At 49.0% G+C, this 27,719-nt stretch overlaps 3 protein-coding genes across 9 annotated transcripts in view; 1 reads left to right on the top strand and 2 right to left on the bottom strand.

The window, feature by feature from the left end:
* The window catches only part of Il4i1 (interleukin 4 induced 1), a 24,136-nt gene extending 6,796 nt beyond the window's left edge, over positions 1-17,340 (bottom strand). For 3 of the 5 annotated variants that reach the window (XM_035446195.1, XM_035446197.1, XM_027420731.2), the window contains exons 1-3: positions 16,864-16,934; positions 1,675-1,742; positions 1-55 (exon numbers count right to left, since the gene is read on the bottom strand). The exon at positions 1-55 is cut by the window's left edge and continues 90 nt beyond it. Coding sequence is in view for 1 of the 5 variants with exons in the window: in XM_027420730.2 (XP_027276531.1) it covers positions 1,675-1,742; positions 16,864-17,105 (310 nt within the window). In the remaining 4 variants the exon portion in view is untranslated. Of the gene's footprint in view, positions 56-1,674; positions 1,743-16,863; positions 17,221-17,283 lie in introns of those variants that run through there. The other 2 variants (XM_035446196.1, XM_027420730.2) reach the window with 2 other exon arrangements.
* Nup62 (nucleoporin 62) lies at positions 1,956-17,300 on the bottom strand. 3 transcript variants are annotated; one of them, XM_027420736.2, is made up of 2 exons: positions 16,864-17,003; positions 1,956-5,301 (listed from the first exon to the last, which is right to left on the bottom strand). In XM_027420736.2, exon 2 carries the CDS (start codon positions 5,223-5,225, stop codon positions 3,660-3,662), a length of 1,566 nt encoding a protein of 521 aa, XP_027276537.1. In that variant the 5' UTR covers positions 5,226-5,301; positions 16,864-17,003; the 3' UTR covers positions 1,956-3,659. The 3 variants fall into 3 exon arrangements, with proteins under 3 accessions (XP_027276537.1, XP_035302089.1, XP_027276538.1); XM_035446198.1 differs by lacking the exon at positions 16,864-17,003 and adding an exon at positions 16,522-16,544; XM_027420737.2 differs by lacking the exon at positions 16,864-17,003 and adding an exon at positions 17,284-17,300 and having other exon boundaries at positions 2,963-5,301.
* Atf5 (activating transcription factor 5) lies at positions 16,802-21,107 on the top strand. Its single transcript, XM_027420738.2, has 3 exons — positions 16,802-16,939; positions 18,077-18,364; positions 19,862-21,107. Exons 2-3 carry the CDS (start codon positions 18,187-18,189, stop codon positions 20,521-20,523), a joined length of 840 nt encoding a protein of 279 aa, XP_027276539.1. The 5' UTR covers positions 16,802-16,939; positions 18,077-18,186; the 3' UTR covers positions 20,524-21,107.
* The last annotated feature ends 6,612 nt before the right edge of the window (positions 21,108-27,719 follow it).

Here is a 27,719-nt window from a genome sequence, read left to right as displayed (position 1 = left end):
GGGCAAATGGTGATAGCTTTGTCCTACTGCCTTGTTAAGCCAGAGAAGCCAGGTCCTGAGAGGAAGACCAGTTGGTAGGCTGTGGCAGAATTTTCTAGAGTGCCCTTTTTTTGTGGGGGTTTTAAGACAAGGTTTCTCCATGTAACAGCCCTGGCTGTCCTGGAACTCTCTGTAGACCAGGCTGGATTAGAGCTCAGAGATCCACCTGCCTCTGCCTCCCGAATGCTGGGATTAAAGATGTGCACCACCACCACCACCTTGCCTGTTTCTGTTTTTTGAGACAGGGTCTCACTCTATGTCCTAGGCTGCCCTCCAACTTGAGGCCATCCTTCTGCCTTGTCTCTTAAACTTTGGGCTAATAGACACCTACATGCCACCACAGCCCTTGCTCACCCTCTACCTGTCTTCTTTGACAGGGGACTGTTTTGAATCATGTCCTAGGCATACAGTTCTTGCAGGATGTCTCTCTATGACAGGATTTACAACCTAGCCTGCATGGTCTGCTTCATAATGTTGTGCTCCAAAAAAGCTTTACTGACAAACAGAAGGTAAGGACACAGGCAGTCAATCCCTACCCTTCAATATAGGCCAGCATTTGGAGGCAGAGACAAGCAGATCTCGTAGGGGTGAGGGATGGAGGGCGGCACAAGACAGGCAGGCCTCACACACAGATAACCGGTTACAGCCTAGAATTATAGTTGGAGTATGCACAAAGCTTGAACTCTATTCCCAGCACCACAGAAGCCTGATGTAGGATGCCAGCACTTGGAAGATGGAGCAGGGGAACCCAGAATTCAAGGTCACCCACAGCCACATAAGGAGCCTGAGGCCAGTTTCTAACCTCATTTCCAAACAAAACACACAGTATTTATAATTTTACTATTGACTATCTTAAACTCTCCCCTTCTGTGGGACTTTTTGTCTCCTTTAGAAGCTGAACTTTCGTCAGACCTTGTAATCAGTCAAAAACATGCCATGAGACCTTTTAAAACCACGTCCTCACCACGCCTTTAATCCCAGCAGTCGGGAGACAGAGGCAGGCAGATCTCTGTGAGTTCGATACCAGCCTGGTCTACAAGAGCTAGTTCCAGGACAGCCTCCAAAGCCACAGAGAAACCCTGTCTCGAAAAACAAAAACAAACAAAAAACAAAACAAAACAAACAAAAAAAACCCCACATCCTCAGCCTCTTCAAATTTACCTGGTCCTTAAGATACAAAGCACCTACATTCCCACCCCACCAGTTGTTGCAAGCTTTGCTACAGGATATACTCTGCTGGAAACAGCATATATGTGCATACAGATTGGTAACATCTGTGTGCAATTTCAAGCCCTGTTCTGGGTCATTCCTTAGAAAACTCTTTTATGGACTTCTGTAAAAACTTATCACCCATTCCTTCCCCATACCATGTTTTCTGTGCTGCTCAATACAGAGCAGAGCTCTTTGTAAAGACAGGGAAAGAAGTGGAGAATTCAAACTTGGGCTCCCTCTTGGTCTTCTTTTTCATTCCTTAATGTGACATGGATATAACTTTCTACTTATTTGACATTTTACACTACTGTTTTCATTCTTTCTTGACAGTTTCATACTAGGCCAGGCTAGTCCCACCATGCTTGATTACAGCTGGCCCTTGGCTATCCAGTGAGATGTGAAAGAGGTTCCCCATGCAGTCACCTTTGTTGTCTTCATGATAGTTAATGATGAGACCAGCCAGCGAGGCAGGACATCTGCCTGTGTTCTTCCTGGAGAGGGAAACTGCAATTATAGTGTAGCCTGGGCAAGTGCCCAACAGGGTGCCAGTAGTGTTGCCATCCTGGGCACACCTCCCCAACTCCCCCAACACAGAGATGGATTCTGCTTACTTCAAAGTGAGGCAGACCGTTAGGGCATGATTTCAATTTACTTTTAAAAAACAAGGCAGCTAGGATTAGTGCAGGGACTTAGTATGCAGCTCGTACCCACAAATGGCAAGCTTTATTTACATTCAGATATACAATCCAAAATGAGTACATACACATTAGAAATGCACACTGACCATCTTTATTGTTTGAACCCTGACAATGACATCATGGTCAGCTGGGGTCAAGCCATGGAGTGCAGAGCTGGGCTGTGGTGGCTTGTCCATAATTCTAGCACTCAGGAGACTAAGACAAGGTCATATCAATTCAAAGAGGGTCACTCTGGGCTAGAGTGGGAAACCCAACAAAAACTCACACATTTCGGAAAGGCCACTGGGGCTCTTAGGATTTGTGCCCTCCAGTTCACTGGCCTTGCATCTATTCCAAGACAAGGCCTCATGTGACTATGTACCTTAAGATGATTCCAGAATGCTGGAGTTACAGGTGTTCACCACCATGCCAGGCTTTCTCTTTCTAATCTTTGAGATTTTATATGCTTGCCTGCATGTATACCTTGCACTATGTACATGCAGTACCTAAGAAGCCCAGGAGAGGGCACCTGGTAACCTGGAAGTGGAGTTACAGATGGTTGTGAGCTACAACGTGGGTGCTGTAGTGCTCTTGGCAGCTGAGCTACCTCCCCAGGCCCCGCCCCGCCCCGCCCCCACAGCTTTCTCTTGGGCTTTAAAGTCCAACATGATCCAAGGAAATAATGTGTGGCCCCATTCTTGAATCTTCAGACTGCTGATCCAGGGTCCCCAGTGCTGTAGGAGTGGTAGTCAAATGTTTGTCATGAGCCCAGCATCTGGAAATCACCTGTTCCCCACTGCTGAAGACATCACAAACAACACCTGCACACATTGGAGATGATTTACTACTTGTGTACAGGGGTGGACAGGACTCTTGAAGCTGTAGCCCACCCACCCCAGGATGCTAGAAGACTGGGCCCATGTAGCTCACTCAGTCAATGGTTCCAACCCAAAGGCACAGAACTAGCTATCCCATCAGCAATGCCCTGCCAAGTCTTGGCCCTTTCCCCACTACCTACTTACACTCACAGCAGGTCTGATTTCACACATTTTTCTTTATTTAGAAAAGCAACATTTGATCAGGGACCACAGATGCTATAGAGTACAGGGAAATAAAACAGACCAAGACAAGACTGCTGGTCTTCAACACTGTGGATCTAACTGTGACTAAGATGGTTTCGACATTGGCATATCCAGAAGCAAATCTGCTGTCACTCTGGGCCCCAAAGGCAGTCAGTCCCTGCCATAGAAGCTCACAATCTAGGGGTGAGAGGTAGCCAGTGCAAAACAGTTGTTAGCTCAGTGTGCCTCCGTGACTCTGCTCTGTGTGGCAGAGGTTCTGGAGAACATTGGCTAGATGGGGAGCTGGAGAGGTGCAGAAACCTTGGGCTTTCAAACCCACCACATCTCCACCCCAGGTAAGTTTCTTGGCCAGTATCTCCTTTGGAGTACTCTGTCCCACTGTCACAGCTGTACTGAAGTGGCTGAAGGATGAGTTGGATGAATTAGAACTGAAGCTGCCGTGAGGCAGCACTGAATTCAACACTTGCCTTTGCTGTTTAAATGCTGGTCTAGAGCTCAGTGACATTCACACTTGGCTCCAGAGCACACAGGTTATAACAATGAATGCTATGCCTTGCACAACTTAAAGGATGTTTCTCCAAACAGCACAACCACCCAAAAGAAAGCCAGCGGTCCTGTAACCCAAGGAGCCCCTCCTATTCACGCAGGACTAGTCGAAGGCAATGCGCAGGCTGCGCTCCTGCTCCTTACGGCGGCCCTCACAGACACGGCTGGCCTCTTCCACCCTCCTCTGCAGCAGGGCAGAGCTCTGGTCCACCCACTGAAGGGAATCCATGTGTGCATTCAGGATCTTGCAGATCTGCTGCAGTGGGTCACTGGTGTCCGCAGGGCCGCCAGCCATGTTCAGGTGCTCGATGATGTCCTTGAGGTCCTGTGCCATGCGCTTGAGCTGTGCATCGATGTTCTCAGCCAGCTTGAAGGTCTTCTCACGCTCCTCGTCGGCATGCTGAAGGTAGATGGTGCCACTCTGCTCCTTCACTGACTCCTCCAATGGGCTCAGCAGGTCCTCCAGCTCCTTCTGTTGTGATAGGATGAAGTCCAGTTCCTGATCCAGCCGCTTCTGATCTAGCTTCACCTTCTCCACCTCACGGTGCAGACTAGTGATCTTCTCCCCATTCTCAATCAGTGTGCGGTCCCAGGCATTGACCTGTGTGGCCTGCTGCAGGAAGTGCCGCTCCTGATCCTCCAGCTCCAGGCTCCACTTGTTGATCAGGCTTTCCAGCTGTGCATAGGTCATTGCGGGACCTGTGGAAGTCCCAGCTGCGGTGCTAGAGCCAGGTAGGGGAGTCCCAGTAGCAGCTACACTGCTGGAGCCAGTTGGCACCAGGGGCTTCAGGCTCAAAGCAAAGCCAGTGGTTGTGGTGGAGGCGGTAGAGGTGGTAGAGGTGGTGCTAGTAGTGGAGGTGCCAGGAGCTGCTCCAGGGGCCTTGAGGCTGAAGCCCAGAGTGCCAGCACTAGGAGTAGCCGCAGTTGTCACTGGAGCTGAGAGGGAGAGCACTGTAGCACTGGATGAGGCAGGAGCAGGTGCTATAGAAGCAAAGAGTGTGGACCCTGTACTGGTGGTGGCAGCAGTGGGCGCAGCAGCAGCAGCAGCAGCAGCTGGCTGTGCTGCTCCCGCTGTAGTGGTCACCATCGTGGCTGGAGTGAAGGGAGAGCCAGACAGTGCTGTGGGCTGGGCTGAGCTACCCACAGAGCCAATGTTGAAGCCAGAGGCTCCAGGCTGGGATGTATTGCCACTGGTGAATGAGAACCCCGTGGAGCCTGTAGATGGAGCAGAGGTGGTAGAGGACCCAAAGACAAAGCCAGTGGGGGCTGTTCCCTGGCTGGAGGTCCCAGCACTTGAGACGGCATTGGTAAGGGTGCTACTGCCAAGGCCAAAGCTGCCAGTGTTGGCTGTAGCTGGTGTGGCAGCTGTGTTACTCAGGTTGAGCTTTGGGGTGCTGATCCCCAGGGAGAAGCCAGTTCCTCCAGAAGCAGGTGTTGTTCCAAAGTTGAATCCTGGGGTCTGTGTGGTTGGGGCCTGTGTGGTGAGTGAGAAGAGGCCAGTAGAAGGGGTAGTCGTTGCTGGCTGGGAGGGAGTCCCAAAATTAAACCCTCCAGTGCCCGAAGTAGAGAAGGAAAACCCAGTGGCAGGTGTGGTCGTTGCAGTCTTCGCAGTGCCAAATGTAAAGCCACCAGCAGGGGCCCCGGTACCTCCAAAGTTAAACCCACTCATGGTTGTGGAATCTCCAAGTGGCAGCTACTCCGACTCTGGGGCAAATCCGTCAGCGTCTGCAACCTTGGGGAGGTTTCTAGAGCAGAGGAAGTGACATGGTCAGATGGCAGTTTGGGACAGGCAAGCTCAGTGGTATGGAGGTATCGGGCTGGAGGCAGAGCTGGCAGCAGCCCTGCCTCTTTCTTTGCTAAGCTAACTGGAGGTGAGCACTCCTGGACATGTGCAGCTCCCACTACCAGGGAGGTCTTAGGCAGTCCACAGGAAGGCACTCTAGTGAGTGGGACCAGGATACACGGAACACCTGCAGGACCAGCTCTTCCAGACTTCCAGGACTCGCCCTTGATTCATAGGGTAGAGTAGGTCCGGACCTGGGTCCTCCTAACTCAGGGTGGGCATGAGAGCCCATCCAGTGCTCAGGGATAAATAGAGACCCAGGTCAGCCAAACAGATGTCACCTGGGGTTCTCCTCAGGTGGAAGCAAGCAGCTACCATCAGTGATGGGTGGAAGGGACAAAGGAAAGGGTAGGTAGAGAGCACTCAGAAAGCTAAAAACAGCCACAGCCCACCCTACTTAAGAGACCCGGACTTCTGGAAATTGAAATTGAAGCAGTTCCAAGCAGTGCTACCCAGCTGCTGTTCCTAAAAAGCTTATGCAGTGAGGAAGGCGGCAGGGGTCCTGTCCCACCCTCTCATGCCTGCTGTTCTGAAGCCCCGAGTCTGTGATAGGTCATGATAATAACCTGAGGAAATAAACACCGATGTCAAGTGTAGCAGATATGAGTGACCCAGTCCTTTGCTCAACATTAACAAGAAACCTTTCTGAGCTCAGTCCCTGCCTCAGCACAGTGGGGTGGCACCAGGGTGCTGAGAGCAGCTGACTTCAAGACATGATTTGGGGTGCTCACTGTCCCGGTGACATTTTCAGAGTAAGAAGACGGCTTGTGTAGGTATTGCCAATCAATGCCCAGCTGTGAAGTTCCTAGGAAAGACCCGGTGTGGCTAACCTCAGGTTTACTATGAATTTAGTCTGTGGCCCTGCTCAGTGAGTCATCAGGCTGTGACAAGAAACCACAATAGCAGCTCAAAGGCTTCTGGGCAGCAGCCCCTGCCCCACCGTGGGGACAACACCATGTGGCACCCTCCTTCCCTGGCCTCACAGCTAGCTGTCCCAGGGGAGACAAGTCTGTGGAAAGCGAAGGGTGATGGGACTCAGGAGGAAATCAAAGTTGGGTTCCATTTTCCTTCGCTGAAGACAGCCAAGGTCTTCTCTGACCTCTGGCCCTGCCCTTCGAGCTTATAGGAGCTTCTGGTGAATGTTATTTCACTCTCAAAAGGCCATAGCAAGTCCACTGTGACACTTTTAGCACCCAGACAACTCTGGTACGACAGACTTCCTCACTGGACTGGATGAGTTATAGCTGCCCAAGCACCCAATCAGGTATGCTTCATACCTCAGTTCTTAAGAACACAGTGGAGCAGGGCATTGGTGGTGTACGCCTTCCCAGCACTCAGGAGGCAGCAGGCGGATCTCTGAGTTGGAGGCCAGCCTGGTCTACAGAGCGAGTTCCAAGACAGCCTCCAAAGCCACCGAGAAACCCTGACTCAAAAAAACAATGAGGAGGCAGAAGAAGTCAAACCAGAAAGCTGTGTCCACCCAATTTGTGCTGGTTCGAACCCTCATCCATGTTGTCCAGTGAGTGGCCAGAGGGAATCTGGGAGAGGCCATGTGCAGAACAGAGCTCATCTATCAAGAGGCACAGCTGGGATGTCTAGGGTGGGGTCAGAAAAAGTTGGGGGGGGGCAATATGCAAGAGGGAGGTGTGGATGCTGCTCCACCAGGGCCACATGTGAAGAGCACAGTGAGCACTGTCCACCAAGAGACCCCAGCAGTGATAAGCCATCCTGTGACAGACTAACCATGGATGTCTCTTTTGTTCTGGGTACTCTGTAAGTGAGCCACTAGTCTGAACAAGAGCTGGCTTGGTAACTGCCACATTACATCACAGCACCAGCCAGAGCACCTTTCAGCAGGCCCTGGACCCTTCCCAAATGGAGAACAGCAAAGAGGGCATGGGATGTAACCTCTTCAAGGCAACGAAGCAGAGGCCTGGGCCAGTCACAAGACTGAGATGAAGCCCCAAAGGCATCCTGACCCCAGACCTCTGCTGCCTCCACTTTCCTACAATGCCCACACCATCACTGAGGTGCTTTCCTGTTAGCTGCCTGGCACAGCACGGCAGGCACAGCACAAGGAGCAGGCCCCACAGCCCATCTGAAACCCATCGTCCCTCCACTCCTAGCCTGAGATCTGAGTCTTAAGGTTGCCCCCATGCTCAGGTTCTCCATCTGTAAAAGCAAGGGTATTAAAGAATGGATGGAAATCAGTTCCCTGTCAGGTGCTAGTAGGGGAAATTACTAGTCAAGATTTTGTCCTGGCATACAGCCAATGGCCATCAGGTGGTGCTATGACAATGCAGAGCCAGAGAAGGACTGGAAGCAGCTAGCTCTCTGAGGGAACCTTCTGGTGTGAGACAGTTAATAGTTTTAAAAACTCCAACAAGATGGGATATAGTGGTACATGCTTGTACTTGCCAGCACTTTAGAAGGCAGAATCAGGAGGAACAAGGCTCAAGGTCTATCAGCTACACAGTGAACTTGAGACCAGCCAGGAGATCATGCCTTTAAAAAAACAAAACAGGGTGCTTGCTCTTCTGCTGTTGCTTTTGTGAGTGGCACACCCTTCTAACCACAAATTTTGCCTTGCTGAGACAAAATAAAAATCTACAGGAAAAGGTCCATGGCTGGGTCACAGGCCCCCAGAGAGGGGAGAGGGAGAGGCAAGAAAAGGGAAAGCTGACCCCTGAGAGGCTCAGACACACCCTGATCCCCACAGATCCTTGGCATCACCCTACTCTCACTCCACCGCCCCCCCTCATGGAAAGAAATCCTCAAACCTCGGGGAAAAAAATCAGCTCCCTGTGTCCACCAGTGCAGCAAAGTAGGCAGTGCCTTCTAGCAGGAAGGGCTGAGGCAAGAGGTCATCTTTGAGTCTGAGGTAACCTTAAGATGGCCAGCCAGCCTAGCACCAGAGACAAGACCAGGTCTGGTGGGAAACACTGTCTCAGTAAGGTGGATCTCTGCCCTTCACAAACCATGTGTAGGGCTTTCTGTGACCAGCAGCCCCCAAATCATGACATGGAGACTTATGAATTGTGAATACTTGGCCTTAGCTCAGGCTTGTTTCTGGCTAGTTTTCAAACAAACAAACAAACAAACAAACCATGTAAATTAGCCCATTTCTATTAAGTGCTGCCCCAAGGCTAGTTTACCTCATCTACATACTGTCCGTCCTGCTGTCCTGCTTCCTCTGTTGTCTGTCTGTCTGGCCCTGGTGGGCTGACCCACGGCTGACTGGCTCCCCTTTTCTCTCTGCCTACCAGCCCTGCCTAACCCTCCTCTGTCTAGCTATTGGCCGTTCAGCTTTTTATTAGACCAATCAGGTGCCTTAGGCAGGCAAGGTGAAACAGCAACACATCTTTACACAATTAAATGAAGCATTAACAAAAGCAACACACCTTTACACAGTTAAACAATTATTCTGCAACACACACACACAAAATGTCACACACCTTTACTTGAACAAATATTCTATTCCACAGCAAGCAGGCACACACGTGCACTCACATTCACACCTGCATATATAAAGGAGCAGCCAGAGGTGCCTGTCTCTCCCCACACCTGGTAGTTTGATCACACTCCTTAGTTCAATACTAAGGTCCAGTTCCCAAGCCACCACTGACCCAGGCTGTCACCTATGCTTCTGTCTAGGGTCTCTTGAATGCAGATCTGGCCTCGAATTCCGGATTCTGCTGCCCTGGGTGTTGGGATCAGGGGTTACCACCACCACCACCCTCAGCTTTTCCAGAAAGCTTCTAAACATGTAGCAAACACCATTCTACACTTTCCCTTTCCAAACACAATAACAAGGGTCCTGGTGACATAACATCAGGTAAAGGCACGTGTAAGCCAGCTGACCTGAGTTACACGGGGAGGATTCATAAGGCAGAGAAAACTGACTCCCATGCACACGTGTATAAAATACTCACACAAAATAAAAATAACTTAAAGGCGGGAGGGGGTGCTATTCAGTACCATTTTTCCAAGAAAATACAACCTATGGTGATGTGATCCCCAAGATAACATTCCCAGCCCTGCCACCATCAGGACCAAGCACAGAACCCACCACCTTGGAGACCTGCAGTACCCCCACTGACTTCAAGGTTGGTATTCATGACCTGACTGAGGCTACACACACGCATCCATCCACCCACCCACCAAGCACCACACAGACACTGCCTGAACACAAGCTCAGTCTGATCTATATGCTAAGTGGCGAGAGTTTTCTGAGGCCTTGGAGAAAGCTCATGCGGCTGGTTTGAATTCTGGAAGGTGAGGAAGGAGGAAGAAGGGCATCACTCACTCCTCTTGCTCCCTCACTTCCAGCCAGCGGTCACCCAGCTATCACCACATTTCTTTCCCACATGTACACTTCCAGGAGTTTTCCATCGAGTCTCAAAGTACAGGGGGAAAAAGTCAAAAGAATCAAGAGGTCAATGCCAGTTCTGGTCTCAAGCAGTAACAAAAGAGGAAGACACTGTCGCAGACACAGACTCTCACTGGGTAAAGGAAGGGCACGAGGCTTTTAGAGGCACTTACTAATTCCTGTCCCCGCGTGTGTCTCATGACTGCACCTGCAGGCCCACAGCCTCCCCCCTCCTTCCTCCAGAGGAAACACTATGTACCTCACAAGTCAGCCCACAGCGAATTAGCAATTACATCCTTCCTCACTCCCTAGGGCCTCCATCAACTCAAGTGACACCAACCGCCAAAACCTAACCAGCTCACCTGCTCCCAGGAACCTATAGCAGAGGGTTAGGGTTAGAGGAAGAGCTTTTGAGGTAGGCTCCTGCTGTGGGTTAGGGTGAACTTGAATCCTAGGCGTTGGCAGTAATTCTTACAAGTGCACACCACCCACCTCACTCTCAAGTAGGGTTCTAGAATTACCACAAGGCATACAGTGCCATCACTAATGTCATTGGCGTTGTCTAGTGCCTGCTCCTACTCATTTGAAACAACAGCTTCTCTCTTGCACTGAAAAACTCTTCTATGCCCAACCCCATCTTATTGTTTTGAGATAGAGGAACATGGAACTCAAAAACTCCCATTTTTAACCCCTGCAGCCAACATACTGGGCCTGATGGTTCATGACCATAATCCAGCACTTGGAAGGCTGAGGAAGGAGGATTGCCTGGGCTACAGAGCAAGACAGTTTCAAAAAGGAAAGGACTAGAGAGCTGGCTCAGGAGTGAAGAAACACAAAAACAAAGGAAGTGCTCTAAGGAGCTTCTGTAGCATTTCCCCTAGGGACAGACCATCATTAAGCCTTCTATCTGTGTGTCACAGACTGTCCCTGTAAGCCCGGTCCAGCTTGTTTTTCACTCCAGTTGCAGTTACAGTCCAGAGTTGGGACACACTTCATCCCATTCACACTGTTTGACAGGAAAACAATTTTTTTTCTGTAAACTAACATCATATTCCCTCTAACTGGGTTGGGAGACCAGTTGTTTCCAGGTACACTTGGAGTAGGCTGCTGGCTGGTTGTGCAGCACATGCTAGCTCCCCAGGACTCAGAAAATGCACTTGGTAGCCTGCCACTCTTCTGCTCTAGTTATTAGGGTCTCAGAAATACCCAAACCCACCACAGGAGGCTCCAGAGTTTCCACACCCACTGCACCAACACAACATTAATAATAAACACAAGCCGGTCACTCAGTACCGACCACAGCAAGCGGGACAGACCTGTGTGGCCAACAAAGACAGCAAGGCACAGCTCAGCCTGCAACACACACTGTTAAACATGATAAAGGCATTGGTTGGCCAAGTCCATGTCTCTTCCCACCCAACTACTTCAAACCTCAGAGCAAGTTTTTCCCCAGCAAAATAAACCCACTCCTCCAGCTAACTACCTGTCCTTTAGACAAGCAAGCTGTAGGACAATACACTAGACAATGCCAAGCTCTGCTTACAACATTACCAGAAGCCCCAGGAAGTGGTGTCAGGCTTCCCCAGAGCATTGTTAGGGAAGGGTCCAGGGAAGCCATTATAGAGGCCCATTGTTAAGGAGATGGTGGTCTCATGTCACAGTGTCATTCTTGGCAAAGGCCTGCTCCTTGGGGATTCTCATCAGCCTCAAAAATCCATGTCAGACCACAGAGACAGGCAGCCACTTTACAAACAATCTGGAAGTGCCTTGATGTCAGTTTCTTCCAACAAGGCACCATGCCTTTGTTCTACAACACAAGCTTGCCTTGCACATGTACCCCCAGGGCAGTAACATTGTTCATCAAAAATAATGAGGGACTAAACAGGCCTGACCTATCCACCCATGGAATTCAAGCCAGCCTCAAAAAGAGTATCAAAGTCTGTCCTAGTATACGAATGTAATTCCAGAGCCTGGAAGACTGGGACAGGAGGATTGGTAAGTCTAAGGCCAGCAGGGACCATATAGCAACACCCTGTCTAAATGGCTGGGGGTGGGGGTGGGGGTGGGGGATTGTGTTTACAGACAGAGAGGTAGCACAGCACCATACAGTTCTGTTTGGGAGTGAGCCCCAAGATCAAAGGCACTGGCAAGCATTCTGTATAGACAAGTTACAGGAAAGCTCCTCCTCTAAGACTCAGCTACCCTGGATTATCTGAGAAGGCCCAGTGGGCAAACACAGGACTTCTGTAAGGAAAGCAGGAAGTTCAGAAGAAGCTGCTGCCAGGACTGAGGCAGTACAATATGGCCAGGCACCCAACGCCTTGAGAACCCCCAGAATTCTAAGGTGGTAAGTGTATGCTGTCCAAGTCTTTTAAGTTTCCATCTGTCACAGCAGCAAGGGGTCAACTCAACAGCAATGAGAGTTACAACAATAGCCTCTGAAGAACTATGAGCACTCAGCCACGTGGCACTGCCCTTTCCCCAGCTGTGTGGCCTTGGCCTTCTTGCCCTTGTTTGCCAGGACACCCACCTCCAACCCCTGCCCTCTGGCCTTAGTGACCCAGTTTAACTTGCTCCCTAGCACTGTGTGGGGATTATGGTATCAAGTTCCCTGCCCTGACACAGGCAACTCATTCAGAAGTGTATTGTGTGTGGGGGGGAGGGGGGGCACATTGGGAAGGATTATGGGAAAGAACAAAGTCCAGACCTTGTCCTCTATGTACTGGAGGAAATGGTCACGTACACAGACATGCGTCCATCTTCTAGCCAGTCAGAATGTTCAAGTATGGTGGGACAGGAAGGGAAGCTACACCAGACCCGGAGCTCCTAGAGAAGATTTCCTACAGCTACACCCTTAGTCTACACGCCCTAGCAGTACAGTGTGTGCTGAAGACTCATCTCCCTGTACCACAGAGATGGGCAGCCACTTTGCAAACAATCTAGAAGTGCCTTGAGGTCAGTTTCTTTCAACAAGGCACCATGCCTTTGTTCTACAACACAAGCTTGCCTTGCACATGTATCCCCAGGGCAGTAACATTGTTCATTTGTAAGGTAGGTCCTTAGTTAGGAAAATGAGCCAGATCCGATGCCATATGCATTCCAATTGGTAAGTCAACTGACAGGCCGATGCTCACCCTATTCTGCAGACAAAAACCAAGATAAGCAGGCCCCATAAAGCCCAAGCCTTTTCTATCACATAGGGCTGTTCCCTCAAATGGGAAACCAGGGCTTGCTGCAATAGTACAGGTGATGAGGGAGGCAGCTGGATGGATAAGAACAAAGATACATAGAAAGTATCGAAATGAAACCTCTCTCTTTGCATACTAACAAAAAAAAAAGAAAAAAAGAAAAAGCAAAGAAAACACAGATCTGATAAAGCATGTCTCCACTAGGGCAGGCTGGTATGGATAGCATCTAGCAACTGAAGCAAAGAACAAACCTAGATAATGGTCTGGGTTTGAGGACTTATGGGACCCTGATAGGGTGGAGAACCCTGCTCTATCAGGGAGCCATGAACAATTCTCTTTCCCTTTCCAGACTTCAGTCTTGTCTTCAATAACCAAGCTACAAGCCAGTAGGATGCCAGACCCCTTCTAAGCACAAAGCCCCAGATTCTCTGGGTTCTGCCCAGGCATGCCCCTCCAAGGACCCCTCCCCACTGCTGCCCTGGGACCTCCTCCTACCCAGGGCTTTGTTACCCAGGAGCTGTTGCCAGGTGCTCTGTGGCCCCCTGAGAATTCCCTCACCCTTTCCTACCCATCAGAGTCAAGGCTGATGCAACTGCCTGCAACCAGCCGCCTCACTCCTCAGCTCAGGCCCCTCCGCACTAGCAAAGAGTTCCAAGCAGCTCCACCCTTGCTCCTGGCTCCCCATAGGACGCTGTTTTTTTGAGAGGAGGTGAGGCTGCCATTTAAGTCTGAGTAAGGGTCAGGGATAGAGAGAATAACACGCATGACGGACACATGAAAACACAGACCCACATGTGTACTGGACAAGGCTCAGGGTCCAAAGATGTAAGGTGGCAGGCCTCCATGGTTGATGACCCGCCATAAAGCGACGATGCACAAATGCTGAGAAGGGCATGGTAACTAACTATGGAAAGCAGCACCCATTCAGCATGACTGAGTCAAGATGGAGGGGCTGTAGCTGGGTGGGACCCTGGGACAGAAAAAGGGAGTGCAGACCCACAGCTGCACCATGGGGAAAACTATGAGCCTGGTACTCCACCCTGGACTGTCTTTGCAACCTTTCTGATTATTCCAAAAGTTTACTTCAAAATACCAAATTAACTGGGTGGTGCTGGTATACCTTTAATCCCAGAACTCAGGAGGCAGACCTCTGTTTGAGGGACCCTGGTCTACAGACTAAGTTCCAAGACAGCCAGCGCTACACAGAGAAGTCCTGTCTCAAAACAAAAACAAAAATAGGGGCTGGAGAGATGGTTTAGCAGTTAAGAGCACTGGCTGCTGTTCCAGTTCACACCAATGCACATAAAATGAATTTTAATAAATTATTTAAAAAACAAAGAAATAAAAAAATAAAAGCCAAATTCGAGGGAAGGAGCAGCATGGGCACTGCACCACAGTACACTGTCTCAAAAATAAAACATCTATGGGAAAGAAACCAGAGATACTGTTTAAGTGGTAGAACGCTTGCCTAGCATGTATGAAGCCCTTGGGTCAATCCAGAATTACCTACAAAGGGTATGGTGGTACACATCTGTCATCTCAGCACTTGTGAGGTAAAGGCAAGAAGACTCACTCCTGCAAGTCCATCCTCAGCTACACAGCCAAGTTCAAGGCAAGCCTGGAATGAGGAGACTCTCAAAAACAAACACATAAACACATACCCCTCTATGGGGTGGAGATGTAGCTTCAATAGCCTATTTAATACAAGGCATCCAAATGCGATCCCTAATACATACCAGAAAGAAAGAAAGAAAGAAAGAAAAAGAAAGAAAGAAAGAAAAAGGAAGGAAGGAAGGAAGGAAGGAAGGACGGACGGACGGACGAACCCGTGGACAACCAGTGATATTCTGAAGGCACACCAGTGAACACAGAACACATCCATCCACTTCTGTATTAATAGCAGTCTTTATGTAGAGACTACTGTGTCTGTGATAAGATAGCTTAAGCACACCCCACACAGACTTAATACAGCTGGACAAGTGAGGACACTGGCAGAGGACAGAAGAGTGCCCACTCCAAGGGAAGGTGGTCAGGTCCCAAGGACTTCCTTCTAGTAACTTTCAAAATCAGTTTCCCCCACCTGCTCTGAATATGGCATTTTTCCTTTGACAATAGCAGGGGCTGGAACCCAGAACCTCAAAAGCAGTACTCTACCATGGACCCACAACCCCAACCCATTATTATTTTTATTTTTTGAAAATCAGGGTCTTGGTAAGTTCCCTAGACAGACTTTCTAGCCCAGGCAAGCCTTGAACCTTTTTTTTTTTTTTTTTTTTAATTACACTCTTATTCGACAAGTGTTGGTGGTACATGCCTTTAGTCCCAGCACTCAGGAGGCAGAGGCAGGCAGATCTCTGTGAATTCGAGACCAGCCTGGGCTACAAGAGCTAGTTCCAGGACAGCCTCCAAATCCACAGAGAATCCCTGTCTCCAGAAACAAAACAACAACAACAAAAAAATACACTCCTTTTCAGTAACACAGACATGTCACCACTCAAGTGTGGTGGAAGTCAGCCAACAACTTTCTGGCGTTGCTTCTCCTGGGATAACTCAGACTGTCAAGTCTAGAGACCACCACTCAGCACTCAGGCCCTGACCTTGACTTCCAATACTCCTGCTGGCCTGGCTTTTGAATCTTTTCTTAAAAACACATCGAGGCCAGCCAGGATAACCTTGAATTCATGATCCCTTCTGCTTCCACCTCCCAAATACTGGCATTATAGGTATGCACCAACCCCAGTTTATGTGGTGCTGGGGCAGAACTCAAGGTTCTTGAGTGAAATAGGCAGGCATTCTACCGAGTTCCATCTCCAACTCTTAATTTGGGTCTTGATTTAGTCTCTCAGCTGTATCAGGCAGGCTGACTTCCAGACGGAATGTCCAGACATGGATGGCCACGGGTGGGAAATGAGATTCATGCATCAGCCTAGGGAAGGACCATGGGGCTTCTTTGACTAAATGGAATATAAACATCCAATTTCAGACAAGGCCAGGAGAAAATTATCTAGTGAGGTCAGCAAGAGACCAAGGACTGAAAGGAAGTCAGGGAAAGGGGCAAAACAATGAACCACCTGGTAAGAGAGCTAAGAGGTCGTCGCAGGGGCAGAGCACCAGCCTGTAGAATGAGGAAAATGAAGATGCCCACAAACAAAAACCTTGGAAGGTAGGCCACACAGTGTGATCACACGGACATGCTGGATGGTTAAGGGCCCGGGTGGAGAGATTCAAATAGGTGAAACGATTCGGTGGGTAAAGTCTGTCAAACATGACAACCCGAGTTCCAACTCTGGGATCCACATGGTGGTAAAACAAAACAAAACAAAACAAAACTTCTCAAAGTTGTCCTCTAACCGCCACACACACACACACAATAAAGGTTTAAAAAGTGTTAACTAGGAGCCCTGTGATTAGGACTTCGTGGCCTACCTCCCATAGCTACTCTATTTGTGCGTTTATACACATTTGGGGGGCATTTTCCTGCTGCTGCTGCTGCTTTAATTCGCTTAAAATCGCTAAGCTAGCTTGAAATCGCCATCCCACGATGGGCCGACCCACGAGGGCTCACAGGAGGCGACGTCGGTTGGGACCGGTGGCGCATTCGTGAAGCATTCGTGAGCTAGCGAATCAGGAGAGCGAGTGCTGAGGGTCCGGGCGACATGGCGGGCCCAGGGTCGCCTCCGCCCCGTCGGGACCACGCGGGGGCGGGGCGGGGCGCGGAGGGATCCGGGAGGCCCGCGCTGCGCCGCCCCCGGTATATTTGTCCCCAGGCCCCGGGGCCGCCTCATTCTCCACCTTCTCAGAACCATTTCTCCTAACGCTCCCGCCACGCCGCCTCCGCCCGCCCAGCCCCCGCCATGGCTCTGTAGCCGTGATCCTGTGGTGCCCCCGGCCCGGCTTCCGCGCTCACCGCGCCTGCACTCTCCGCTCCCGCCGTCTGTTCAGCCGAGGCCGCCGTCGCCGCCTCTCCTTTCCGCAGCCATGGAGTGAGTAACCGCTCGCCCCTCCCTCTCCAACCGCCTTTCCCGCCCTTTCCCAGAGCTCGCGGGGCTTCACGGACCAGCCGCGTGGGGGTGGGGAGACGGGGAGCCAGGAACCGCGGCCGCGCAGGCGCAGAGAGGGACAATGGTGGCCGGTGGGTCCGCTGGGCATGCGCGCTGGGCTCGAGCCGTGGAGGAGGGTATGCTTCCGGAGGGTTGGGGGTGGTGGTTTAAAGACGGCTCGCTCGCCTTCGCTCCCGCACGCTGCTTCCCAGTGCCTCTCCCTCCCTCCCTCCCTCCCTTCTCCCAGGATGCGACCCACACCCCGTGGCGCACGCGCACTAACCTACCCGAGGCCGGAACTACGAAGGGCAGCTCTAGCGGCGTTACAATGGCCCGCTTTCAGGGTGCGAGCATGCGCTTTGACGCAGAAAGGAAGGGTGGGGTTTAAGTCAGGCCGATTCCTTGAGGCGCTGACTCAGGCCCCGCTTCCCTCCAATCAGGCACCTGCTGGGGCGGGGAATGCTTAGATTGACAGGGAAGACAAGGTTTAGGAACGTCTTTAAGGAGGTGGAGCTAGCACCGCAGGGGCGGGGCCTCTGGGACTTGCTAGTTGAGGGCGGGAACCGAGGTAGACAGGCAAGTGGGCGGGGCTTCTTGTAGAGTCTGTGGAAGTCGCCTAAATTTTTTTCTATTTTTTTGATTTAAATTAGAAACAAGATTATTTTACATGTCAATCCCAGTTCCCTCTCCCTCCCCGTCACCTAAAAATTTAAGGGAAGAGTGGGATTTGAGTGTGTGACACTGATGAAGGGCCCAGGCATGGCAGAATCCCTCTGGGAATCCCTGTGGGTCGGTGGACTCTAAAGGGTGTAAACTAAAGGGAATATTGATGTGGAAGGGGCATGGCTAGAAGACAATTCCCTTGGGATTCAGATTTTTATGAAGAGGGGCTGGAGGTGATTCCCCTAGGGAAACAATAGGTTTCTGTGTTGAGGGAGGAAATGGGGCTTGTGAGTTCAAGAATTCTCTTGGGAATGTGTGGAGCTCTGGAATTTGGGGAGAGAAGTGAAGTGTGAGGGGCCTGTAGGTCAAGCAGCTTTTAACCCAACCCAACCCCACCCCCTTTTGTCTCCTTCACAGGTCCTCCATCTTTGTCTTGCTGCCTGTTGTCACCCAGCTGAACAATCTCCCAAGCTGCCTCCCCACTATTGGTGCAGCCTCCATCCGTGCCCTGCGCCTGTGTCTCAGCCATGTCACTCCTGGCGACCCTGGGGCTGGAACTGGACAGGGCCCTGCTCCCAGCTAGCGGGCTGGGCTGGCTCGTAGACTATGGGAAACTCCCCCTGGCCCCTGCCCCCCTGGGCCCCTATGAGGTCCTTGGGGGAGCCCTGGAGGGCGGGCTTCCAGGGGGGGGAGAGCCCCTGGCAGGTAAGAACAGGTAGAGAGCAGAGGTGGGTTGAGCTTGAGGCAGGGAGGGAGGGCAAGAAAAGGAAGAATGTATTCATTCCCAAGATGAGTACTGAGGGCCTCAGCTCTGTTCTGGGTGTTCAGGGTTCAGAGCAAAGGGTCCCTAAGCTCATGGAACATTAGGGAACAGCTGTTGAACTGAAAGTGATGAAAGACCTAGTTGAGAAGTCACATAACCTCCAAGTAGACAGACATATGAACTGGGGGCTAGGGGATGAGAAGAAAGGAGCCATGATAAGGCCTGAGGTGCTTCCATCTAAGAGACTCTAGGGCAGACATCATTCTCTCTTAACTATAACAGCAATTGCAGCAATAATAAGTAGCTGGCCCTGGTGGCACATACCTATAGTTCCCCCTTTCAAGAGGCTTCTCATCCTCTTGAGCCCATGAGTTTCAGGCCAATCTAGGCTTCTCAAAAACAGAAAACAAGAATGAATAAAGATGGAATGTGAGAGACAGAGAGCAAGAAAGAGAGATCCAGAGAGAGTGAGAGAGTGTGTGTGTGTGTGTGTGTGTGTGTGTGTGTGTGTGATCTTAGCACCCTGGGGGAGAGGAAGAACCATCTAAAGTTAAGACTGCCCTCAGCTATGTTCAGGGCCAACCTAGACTACATGAGACCTTGTCTCAAATAAATAAATGAGTAAACGAGAGAAAACATAGGTATAGGGGTATAGTCAACCAGCCCTACAGATAAGACAATGGTTTCAGAAGTAGTAGCTGACTTGAGTGGATCATTAGTTGGTTGACTGCTTCACTAAGTGGTTAGCCTATTATTCCATTGCTTAGTTGGTAAATTAATTGGTTGGTTGACTGACTTGACTCATTGATTGGCTTGTTCACTGATTGGTTAGTGAGTTGATTAGTTTATTAACAAGTCTGGTGAACTGTTTGATTGGCTGATTGGTTGGTTGACTGGTGAACTCTGGTTCATTGCTCACTTCAGTGGGTTACTTGGTTGGCTACTGAACTGTATGGTTGGCTGATTGGTTAGTTGCCTCATTCATTGTTAGTGGATCAGTTTGTTGATTGATTGGTGAAGTATGGTTGGCTGATTGATTGTCTGACTTTTTCATTGATTAATGAATTGGTTGGTTGGTTGATTGGTTGGATGGTTTGTTACATGACTGACTGGTTTGTTGGTTGCCTGATTCATTGGGTAGTAGGTTGGTTGGTTGGCTGATAGATTCTATGGTTCACTCATTTGTTAGTTAATTCATTGGTTCGTGTCTTGGTGGGTACACTAATTGGTCTGTTGACTGCTTGAATAGTTAGTGGGTGGGTGGGTTGGTTGGTTGCCTGGTTCATTGGTTTCTTCCCTGACTTACTGGTCTGCTGACAGGTCTATAAATTCAATGGCTGGCTGGTCACTTTTTACATTGAGTGAGTGGGACATGAGTGAGCACCAAATGGGTAAAGAACAGACCTCAGGAGCCTTTTATGTCCCCCCTCCATCCTCAGGTGATGGCTTCTCTGATTGGATGACAGAGCGAGTTGACTTCACGGCCCTCCTCCCTCTGGAGGCCCCTCTGCCGCCAGGCACCCTCCCCCCACCCTCTCCAGCCCCCCCTGACCTGGAAGCCATGGCTTCCCTGCTCAAGAAGGAGCTAGAACAGATGGAAGACTTCTTCCTTGATGCCCCACTCCTCCCACCACCCTCCCCACCACCACCAGCATCCTCCCTGCCCCTGTCCTTGCCCCTGCCCACCTTTGACCTTCCTCAGCCCCCTGCTCTGGATACCCTGGACCTGCTGGCTGTCTACTGCCGAAGTGAGGCTGGGCCAGGGGATGCAGGCTTGGCAACCCTGCCTGCCCCCCAGCAGCCTCCTCCTTCTCTGGCCCCTCTGCCTTCACCCTCTCGCCCAGCCCCCTATCCTAGTCCTGCCATCACCAGAGGTGACCGCAAGCAGAAGAAGAGAGATCAGAATAAGTCAGCAGCTCTCAGGTACCGCCAGAGGAAGCGGGCAGAGGGCGAGGCCCTGGAGGGCGAGTGCCAGGGGCTAGAGGCACGGAACCGTGAGCTGAGGGAGAGGGCAGAGTCGGTGGAGCGGGAGATCCAGTACGTGAAGGACCTGCTAATCGAGGTGTACAAGGCCCGCAGCCAGAGGACCCGAAGCACCTAGGGTACATGCAGGTCCAGGCTGGAAGAGGGAGGTCTGTCATCCCTCTGCCCCCAGCTTCACTCCTACCCTCCATCCCACTCTTCTATCTCATCCATGTCTGGATTTCCCTACCTACTCCCCCTATGGTTATTTGGTTTAGTCAGTTTCTGTACCCTTTCAATGCAACTGAGGAACCAAGGCCCTCAGGGAATTTGAGAATACAGCCTGAACCCTGGTTTCTGGAGTCTAAAACAAGTGTGTTTTTGCAGGTAGTCCTAGTTGGGTTCGGGGGACTGTCAGGTCTGGCATGGAGGTAAGGCAGGAAGCCACTCAGGGTAACTGCTGATGAGAACCTAGTCAGGGAGGGAGGGCTTTAAGGAGGGGACATAGGACACACATGAGAAGTCAGCCAACGGAAGGGAGTCAAGTCCTCAGTACAGGAGAGATGTTAGCCAAGAGAGAAGGGTGGCTGTAGTTGGTAACTAGGGGCCATTTAGCTTTGGGAGAGAATCAGTGTTTGGTGAAGGTGTTAGGGAGGGATTGCATCTAGTGGGGGCTGATCCTCCAGGGGTTATGGGCACAAATAAAATGCAGAATTTCCTGTGGTCTGTGTGTCATATCTTGGAGAGGGGACGCTGGGGAGAGGGAGTCTCAGGGCACTCATAAAGACAACTGAGAATGAACCAAAGAGCTGGAACTGAAGCTCCACAATATGGGCCCAACATAAGAGAAGTTTAGTGTGATGGCTCATGACTGCAGTCCCAACATTTGGGAGATTGAGGCAGAAGGATTGCTCTAAGTTTGAGGCCAGCTGGGCTACAGAGTGAGCCCATCTCTAACAAAACAATGAAGCAAAACAAAAGGTAACTAGTAATATTTGTTCATTGTCAAGTACATCCACTTGGAAAGACCATGAGATATGACTGACCCATTAGTAGAGACATAAGTACCACATTGCAACTGAGGCCGATTACTGTTTACATTGGCAGCAGAAGAAAGACAAAGGTGGTACTAGCATATACACACTGAGAATGATACCATCAGACAGGGCTGGACCATTGCAGCAGTGGGCAGAGAGGGCTGGGCAAATGGCTCTAGTGGTAAAATGCTTGCTCAGAAAGTATGAGGCCCTGACTCCAATCTCCAGAATAGATTCTGCACAGAAAGCTAGCAGCTGAGAGTGCACATTGCTCCTCTGGAAGACCTGAGTTCAGTCCCCAGCAGCCATCTGGGTATTTCACGGCTCTGCACCAAGCAGTGTGGGGAATAAGACTGCAGTCAGTGAAGTCACAATCTAAGGAAACCGAGAGAAGACTTAAGGGGAATAATTGTTCTAATGGGACTGCCCTGAGGAAGCCCACTGAGGTCAGACACATGGCGCTATGAGCCCAAGAAACAAAGGTTCCAGAGGTTGGGCTCCCCAAAGCAAGGTCTGGCCTTGGTTCAGGTTTGCACCTGCAAAGTATTGTCTACTTGAGGGATCCAGTTCCCATGGTAACTGGCCAGATAAGAGGTACATTTGGGTTAGTGTAGTTTATAGTGGCCATGTTGAACCACATAGCATCAGTTTGACCTTTTAAGGAGGTGTAGTCTACTGGAGTCACCCCCAGGAAGACCTGAATCTGTGCAGCAGATCTCCAGTAATCCCCCGGAGACAGGGCTATGGATCACTAATGACAGTGGTCCCTGTGTGGAGTCAGGATAGCTGTCAGAGACTCCAACACTGTCACTGGAGCTCCTCCTACTAGACTGCCTACACCCTGACCATGTACCCTGGTTCTGCTCTGAACCTTCCCACAGAGACCAATGAGGTCCACTAGAACAAGGGTCTGAGTGAAAGCCCTGTGTGGCTGGTTCCCAAGGGAGTCTGGGTGCAGTCTGAAGCAGATGACTGATTTATGGGATGTTCAGTACTGTGTATTCAAAGAAGAGAGAGGATTAGAGAGAGATCTAGGGGAGAGTGAGGAGTAACAATGGGAGGCCAGTGTGGGGCAAAGCCCCATAAGGTTCCCTGGCGTGGGTGGCCTCAGTCCATGGAGTGTGAAGAATGAGTTTGGCCTGGGGATATTCTGGTACCAGGTTTAGGACTATGTCCATGTGCTCCCAAAACAAAAGCCTGTTGTATACCAGGTGTGGGTGTTCGTCCATGCAGGTCTGACACCCCAAGGATGATTTTAGCCTTTTCCAGCTGCAAGGTGTATTCCTCTTTACAGACTGAACTAATTTGGCTGAGCAAAGGCCCTTTTATTAACAATTCATACCTTTGCAAGTCAATTTGTATACCAAAGTCTTTGATCTAGTCCCCCTACTCCCCGCCCCCCAGGAACAATGCCAAATGCAAATTCTCAATCTAAATACCACAGTGTTCTGGGTGTTTCTAAAACTAAGTTCGAACAGGCTTTGATCCCTAGGAAAACTCAGATAAGCCTTCAAACAGTAGGTACGGAAGACAAGAGGTGACACAAACAGCAGATGAAAAGCTAGGTGCTAAAACACAGCTCTGTGGGGATTCTATCAGAAGCCTCTTGGACGGGCTGTGGATGTGGCTCAGTTGGGAAAGTGCTTACCAAACAGGTTCTAACCCTAAACTTGCATGTACCAGGCCTAGTGGCACCTATAATCCCAGCAAAATTTACCTTCAGTTGTAAATTGAATTTGACCTTTCAAAAAACAGAGGATTCGAGCCGGGCAGTGGTGGCGCACGCCTTTAATCCCAGCGCTCGGGAGGCAGAGGCAGGCGGATCTCTGTGAGTTCGAGACCAGCCTGGTCTACAAGAGCTAGTTCCAGGACAGCCTCCAAAGCCACAGAGAAATCCTGTCTTGAAAAACCAAAATAAACAAACAAACAAACAAAAAACAGAAGATTCTACAGCATGACAAGTGTGACTGGCTCTCCTCAGTGGGTGACCTTTGTGGCTGATAGGTGGTGGGCTCCTTACCCTGCAAAAAGACCGTGGAGTAGAGGGTGTATCCTTCCTCATAACTTTGTAGAGTAAGTAGGCTGGTCTCAAACTCAGAGAGATCTGCCTGCCTCTATCTCCGAGTGCTGAGATTAAAGGTGTGCACCACCACCACCTAGCAACATTTCCTGTTGAGTAAGAGCAATTGAGAGACTAAACTTTTTCTTTTTGAGATAGGGTTTCTCTGTGTATCCCTGACTGTTCTAAAACTCACTCTGTAGACTAGGCTGGCCCACAGACACACAGCCTTTACTGTGTCTGTGCATATAGAAACTGTTGGACTATTCCTGATCATTCAGAATTGACCTTGATGTCACAACAGGCAATCTGAGAAATTGCCCACTTTATATTACCCATATTTGATTCCATAATGCGTTTCCTGGAAGGAAATGCAGGAATTGATTAATTACTGATAAGAAATATGTTGGGGGCTGGAGAGATGGCTCAGAGGTTAAGAGCACTGGCTGCTCTTCCAGAGGTCCTGAGTTCAATTCCCAGCAACCACACGGTGGCTCACAACCATCAGTTATGAGATCTGGTGCCCTCTTCTGGTGTGCAGATATACATGGAAGCAGAATGTTGTATACATAATAAATTAATAAAATCTTTAAAAAAATATGTTGGAAGCCTCAGCTTCATAAGAAACACCATATTAATAGTGGGGGCTTAAAATTTCTATTACTTGACAACAAGCTAAAGAATTATTAAAAAAAAATTATCCTGCTTGTTCTTTGTATGATCAAGTTCCTTTACCTGCAGGAACTAATCCTAAGGGTACACAAAGGAATGAAATTTGGTAAATGGATATATTTCACTTAACAGAACTTGGAAAATCAAAGTATGTTCATCATACCATTGACACATAATGTGCATTTCAATGGGCATCTGCCTTAAGTTCTGAAAGGGCAGATTCTGTAATTACACATTAGAAACAATGGCTGTAATGGGCATACTGATACAAATGAAAACTGATAATGCAGCCGAACAGTGGTGTTGCACGCCTTTAATCTCCAGAAGGCAGAGGCAAGTGGCTCTCTGAGTTCGAGGCCAGTTTGGTTTACAAGGTGAGTTTGAGGAAAAGCTCCAAAGCTACAGAGAAACCCTGTCTCAAAAAACCAAAAAAGGTGTGTGACAAAGTTGTGTGACAAAGGTGAGATGATAATCCGAATGATCCGAAATCAGAAACCTCTGAATGCTACAAATCATTTGTGGTAATTATATAGATAGCAGGGGCCAAGTATACATATTGATTTATAATCCCAATCCTCCAATTAACCTAGCAGTAAATTGGGAGATATGGAGATTCCTGTAGTGGTTAATCAATCTTCCTGGATCCCTGGTCCTTATGACAACAGGGGTCCTGCTCAGCCAATGGAGGAGGATAGGGTAATTGAGAATTACACTGTGAGAGTTCAAGGAATTCCTATTTGCATGGGAAATGAAATTCGATGCCTTAAAATTACCTCTCAAGTGTAGGTATCCCTAGTCAATACTACCCAAGATTATCATAAGTTTTATATGCTGGTTTTAGCCGGGCATTGGTGGCTCACGCCTTTAATCCCAGCACGTGGGAGGCAGAGGCAGGTGGGTCTCTGTGAGTTTGAGGCCAGCCTGGTCTACAGAGCAAGTACCAGGACAGGCTCCAAAACAATACAGAGGAAACCCTCTCTCAAAAAACCAAAACCAAAGAAAAAAATTATATGCTGGTTTTATTTTATTTTATTTTTAAAAGATTTATTATTTATTACATATACAGTGATCTGCCTACTTGCCAGAAGAGGGCAGCAGATTGAATTGTAGATGGTTGTGAGCCACCATGTGGTTGCTGGGAATTGAACTCAGGACCTCTGGAAGAGCAGTCAGTGCTCTTAACCTCTGAGCCATCTCTCCAACCCCTATATGCTGGTTTTAAAGGACAGGAGATTAGTTCCATAAATCTATTGTTCTGTGAGATGTGGGTTACCAACAAGGAATCTGACTGGGTGCATCGGCAGCAATGTAAGAGTGAGGAGCCTCCAGTGCTATTTAATATCTCCCAAGGAGACTCATAGACTGGAGCCCTTTTGGCTCCCCTCAAGGAAGATATTCTCACTCAGAGTTAAGATGGAAACGGTATAGTTTACTGTGGAAATCAGGGCTTCTGTTAATGAACCTATCCAGTGGCACGGAGTTAGAATGGCAAGTCCTCTCCTGCAACCTGGCAATTGAATTCAGACTAACTTGTGGAAATCGGCAAGTGCCTTCCACCCTCTTAAGGCGTGGGAGGAAAATTAAGCATTGAGGATGATAAACATACTTTGTCTTTTAGACTAAATCAAAGCCATGCTTTTATGGCATGTGTGCCACTTCCTTATTTGCTACTAAAGGGGCCTATGCAGTGGCATCCTAATAATACAGCATCACTTATGAATGCTGTACCCTTCATACCTGTGTTAATTCTAGTATTATTTCAATTTTAACCTTTGAAAGTTTATGTATTCTTAGAGCAAGGCCAGCAATCTGGACACCAGTGAGGTTGTCGAGGCCATGGTGAGACTCTCCTGTGATGACCCTGGTACAGAAGCTCACCGAAAGAATACTAAAAAGGACATGTCAAATGGGTTGAATGATTGGACTGTTATTGCAGTTATTATAGGAACAGCTGGAGTGGTGCTTTGTAAAAGAAATTCAAACTACTGAGTTTGTCAAGGACTGGCAGGAATGCTCTAACAGACTTTGGACTGAACAAAATAGGATAAATAGCGAGATAATGAGTTAGCTGATATAAGAGAAACCATTATATTGTTAGGAGATCTGTTAAAAATATTAAAGGAAGCCAGGTGTTGGCGGCGCACGCCTTTAATCCCAGCCCTTGGGAGGCAGAGGCAGGCAGATCTCTGAGAGTTCGAGTCCAGCCTGGTCTACAGAGCGAGTTCCAGGATAGGCTCCAAAAGCTACACAGTGTAGGGAGTAATCATGTTTAGAGGTACTGCTGACCATGCCTGTTTGGGACTGGCCACAGGTGCCACTGCCTCTTGGGTGTGGTCAGAGTGATGTAGCAAGGGTTTAGTAGCAGAGAGGCACACAGGCTGTCTTTTCTCTCTCCCGCCTGGCTGAGCAGACATCTGCGGGTCACTCCAGCTCCAGTGTAAACCGTGAGTACTAACCCTTTAATAAACTACCTGCAGTCAATCTATTTCTGTCTCCATTGCATTGGGGATTAACATATAGAAACCCTGTCTTGAAAAACCAAAATAAACCGGGCGTTGGTGGCACATGCCTTTAATCCCAGCACTCGGGAGGCAGAGGCAGGTGGATCTCTGTGATCCAGCCTGGTCTCCAGAGCGAGTGCCAGGATAGGCTCCAAAGCTACACAGAGTAACCCTGTCTCGGAAAAAAAGAAAAAAAAAAAAAGGAAAACCAAAATAAATAAATAAATAAATAAATAAATAAATAAATAAATAAATAAAATAAAGGAGCAGATACAATTAAAATGTGATTGGAGTGTTTCTTCTTATTGTATTTTAATACAATGTAATACAATTTAAACTTTTAATGTTTAATGAAAGCAAGTATGATTGGGAAAAGGTTAAGGTGCATTTGATGGATCACCCTAGTTCTTCTCAAACATTTATGATATGCAGCAAGAAACTAAGGGAACTTTTACAAAACAGTTACCTGATAGGACAGGAATGGATATTATGGAAGGCTGTTCAGATACAACAGCCTCATTCACCCTATGACTCACTTTAACAGACTTCTTGTTTTAGCAGGCATTGCTCTTGTTTTCACAACAGTAACCTTATTGCCTTTGAAATGTGCTGTGGCTAACTTACACAAGATTGTAAAACAGAAAGATAGGAAGAAGACTTCATTTGCTGTAAGATGACATAATTTTCAGCATAAGCAGAAGGGCTGTGTGTAGGGGTTTTCCCACAACTGCAGCTGGCTCTGAAATGTAGGCACTAGCCTTAGTCTGTCCTTTTGTCTTCAGCACCTTGTGTTTAACCTATGTGGATCCTGTTTGAGTTTCCCAAGGGTACAAAGCCTATGCAAAACTTGGTTGGGAAAAAATCCAGCACACTGTGATATTCCTTAATCAAGATTTTGCATTTGGCATTGTCCCTTTGGAAGCCTAGTTAGATGTTTTGGGGACATGGAAATCAACTTGCTAAATGTATATTAGATAACAATAAAGAAGCCCTTGGCTGAGGCTCAGGCCACTGAGTCCCCCTGCAGCTGGAAAGGCTAAAATCATCCTTAAGATACTCTGTGTCT

The sequence above is a fragment of the Cricetulus griseus genome, chromosome 6, assembly GCF_003668045.3.
Source record: "Cricetulus griseus strain 17A/GY chromosome 6, alternate assembly CriGri-PICRH-1.0, whole genome shotgun sequence".
Lineage (NCBI taxonomy): Eukaryota > Metazoa > Chordata > Mammalia > Rodentia > Cricetidae > Cricetulus > Cricetulus griseus.
Note: the sequence above shows the minus strand (reverse complement) of the source record. Positions and strands in the feature narration are given on the sequence as shown.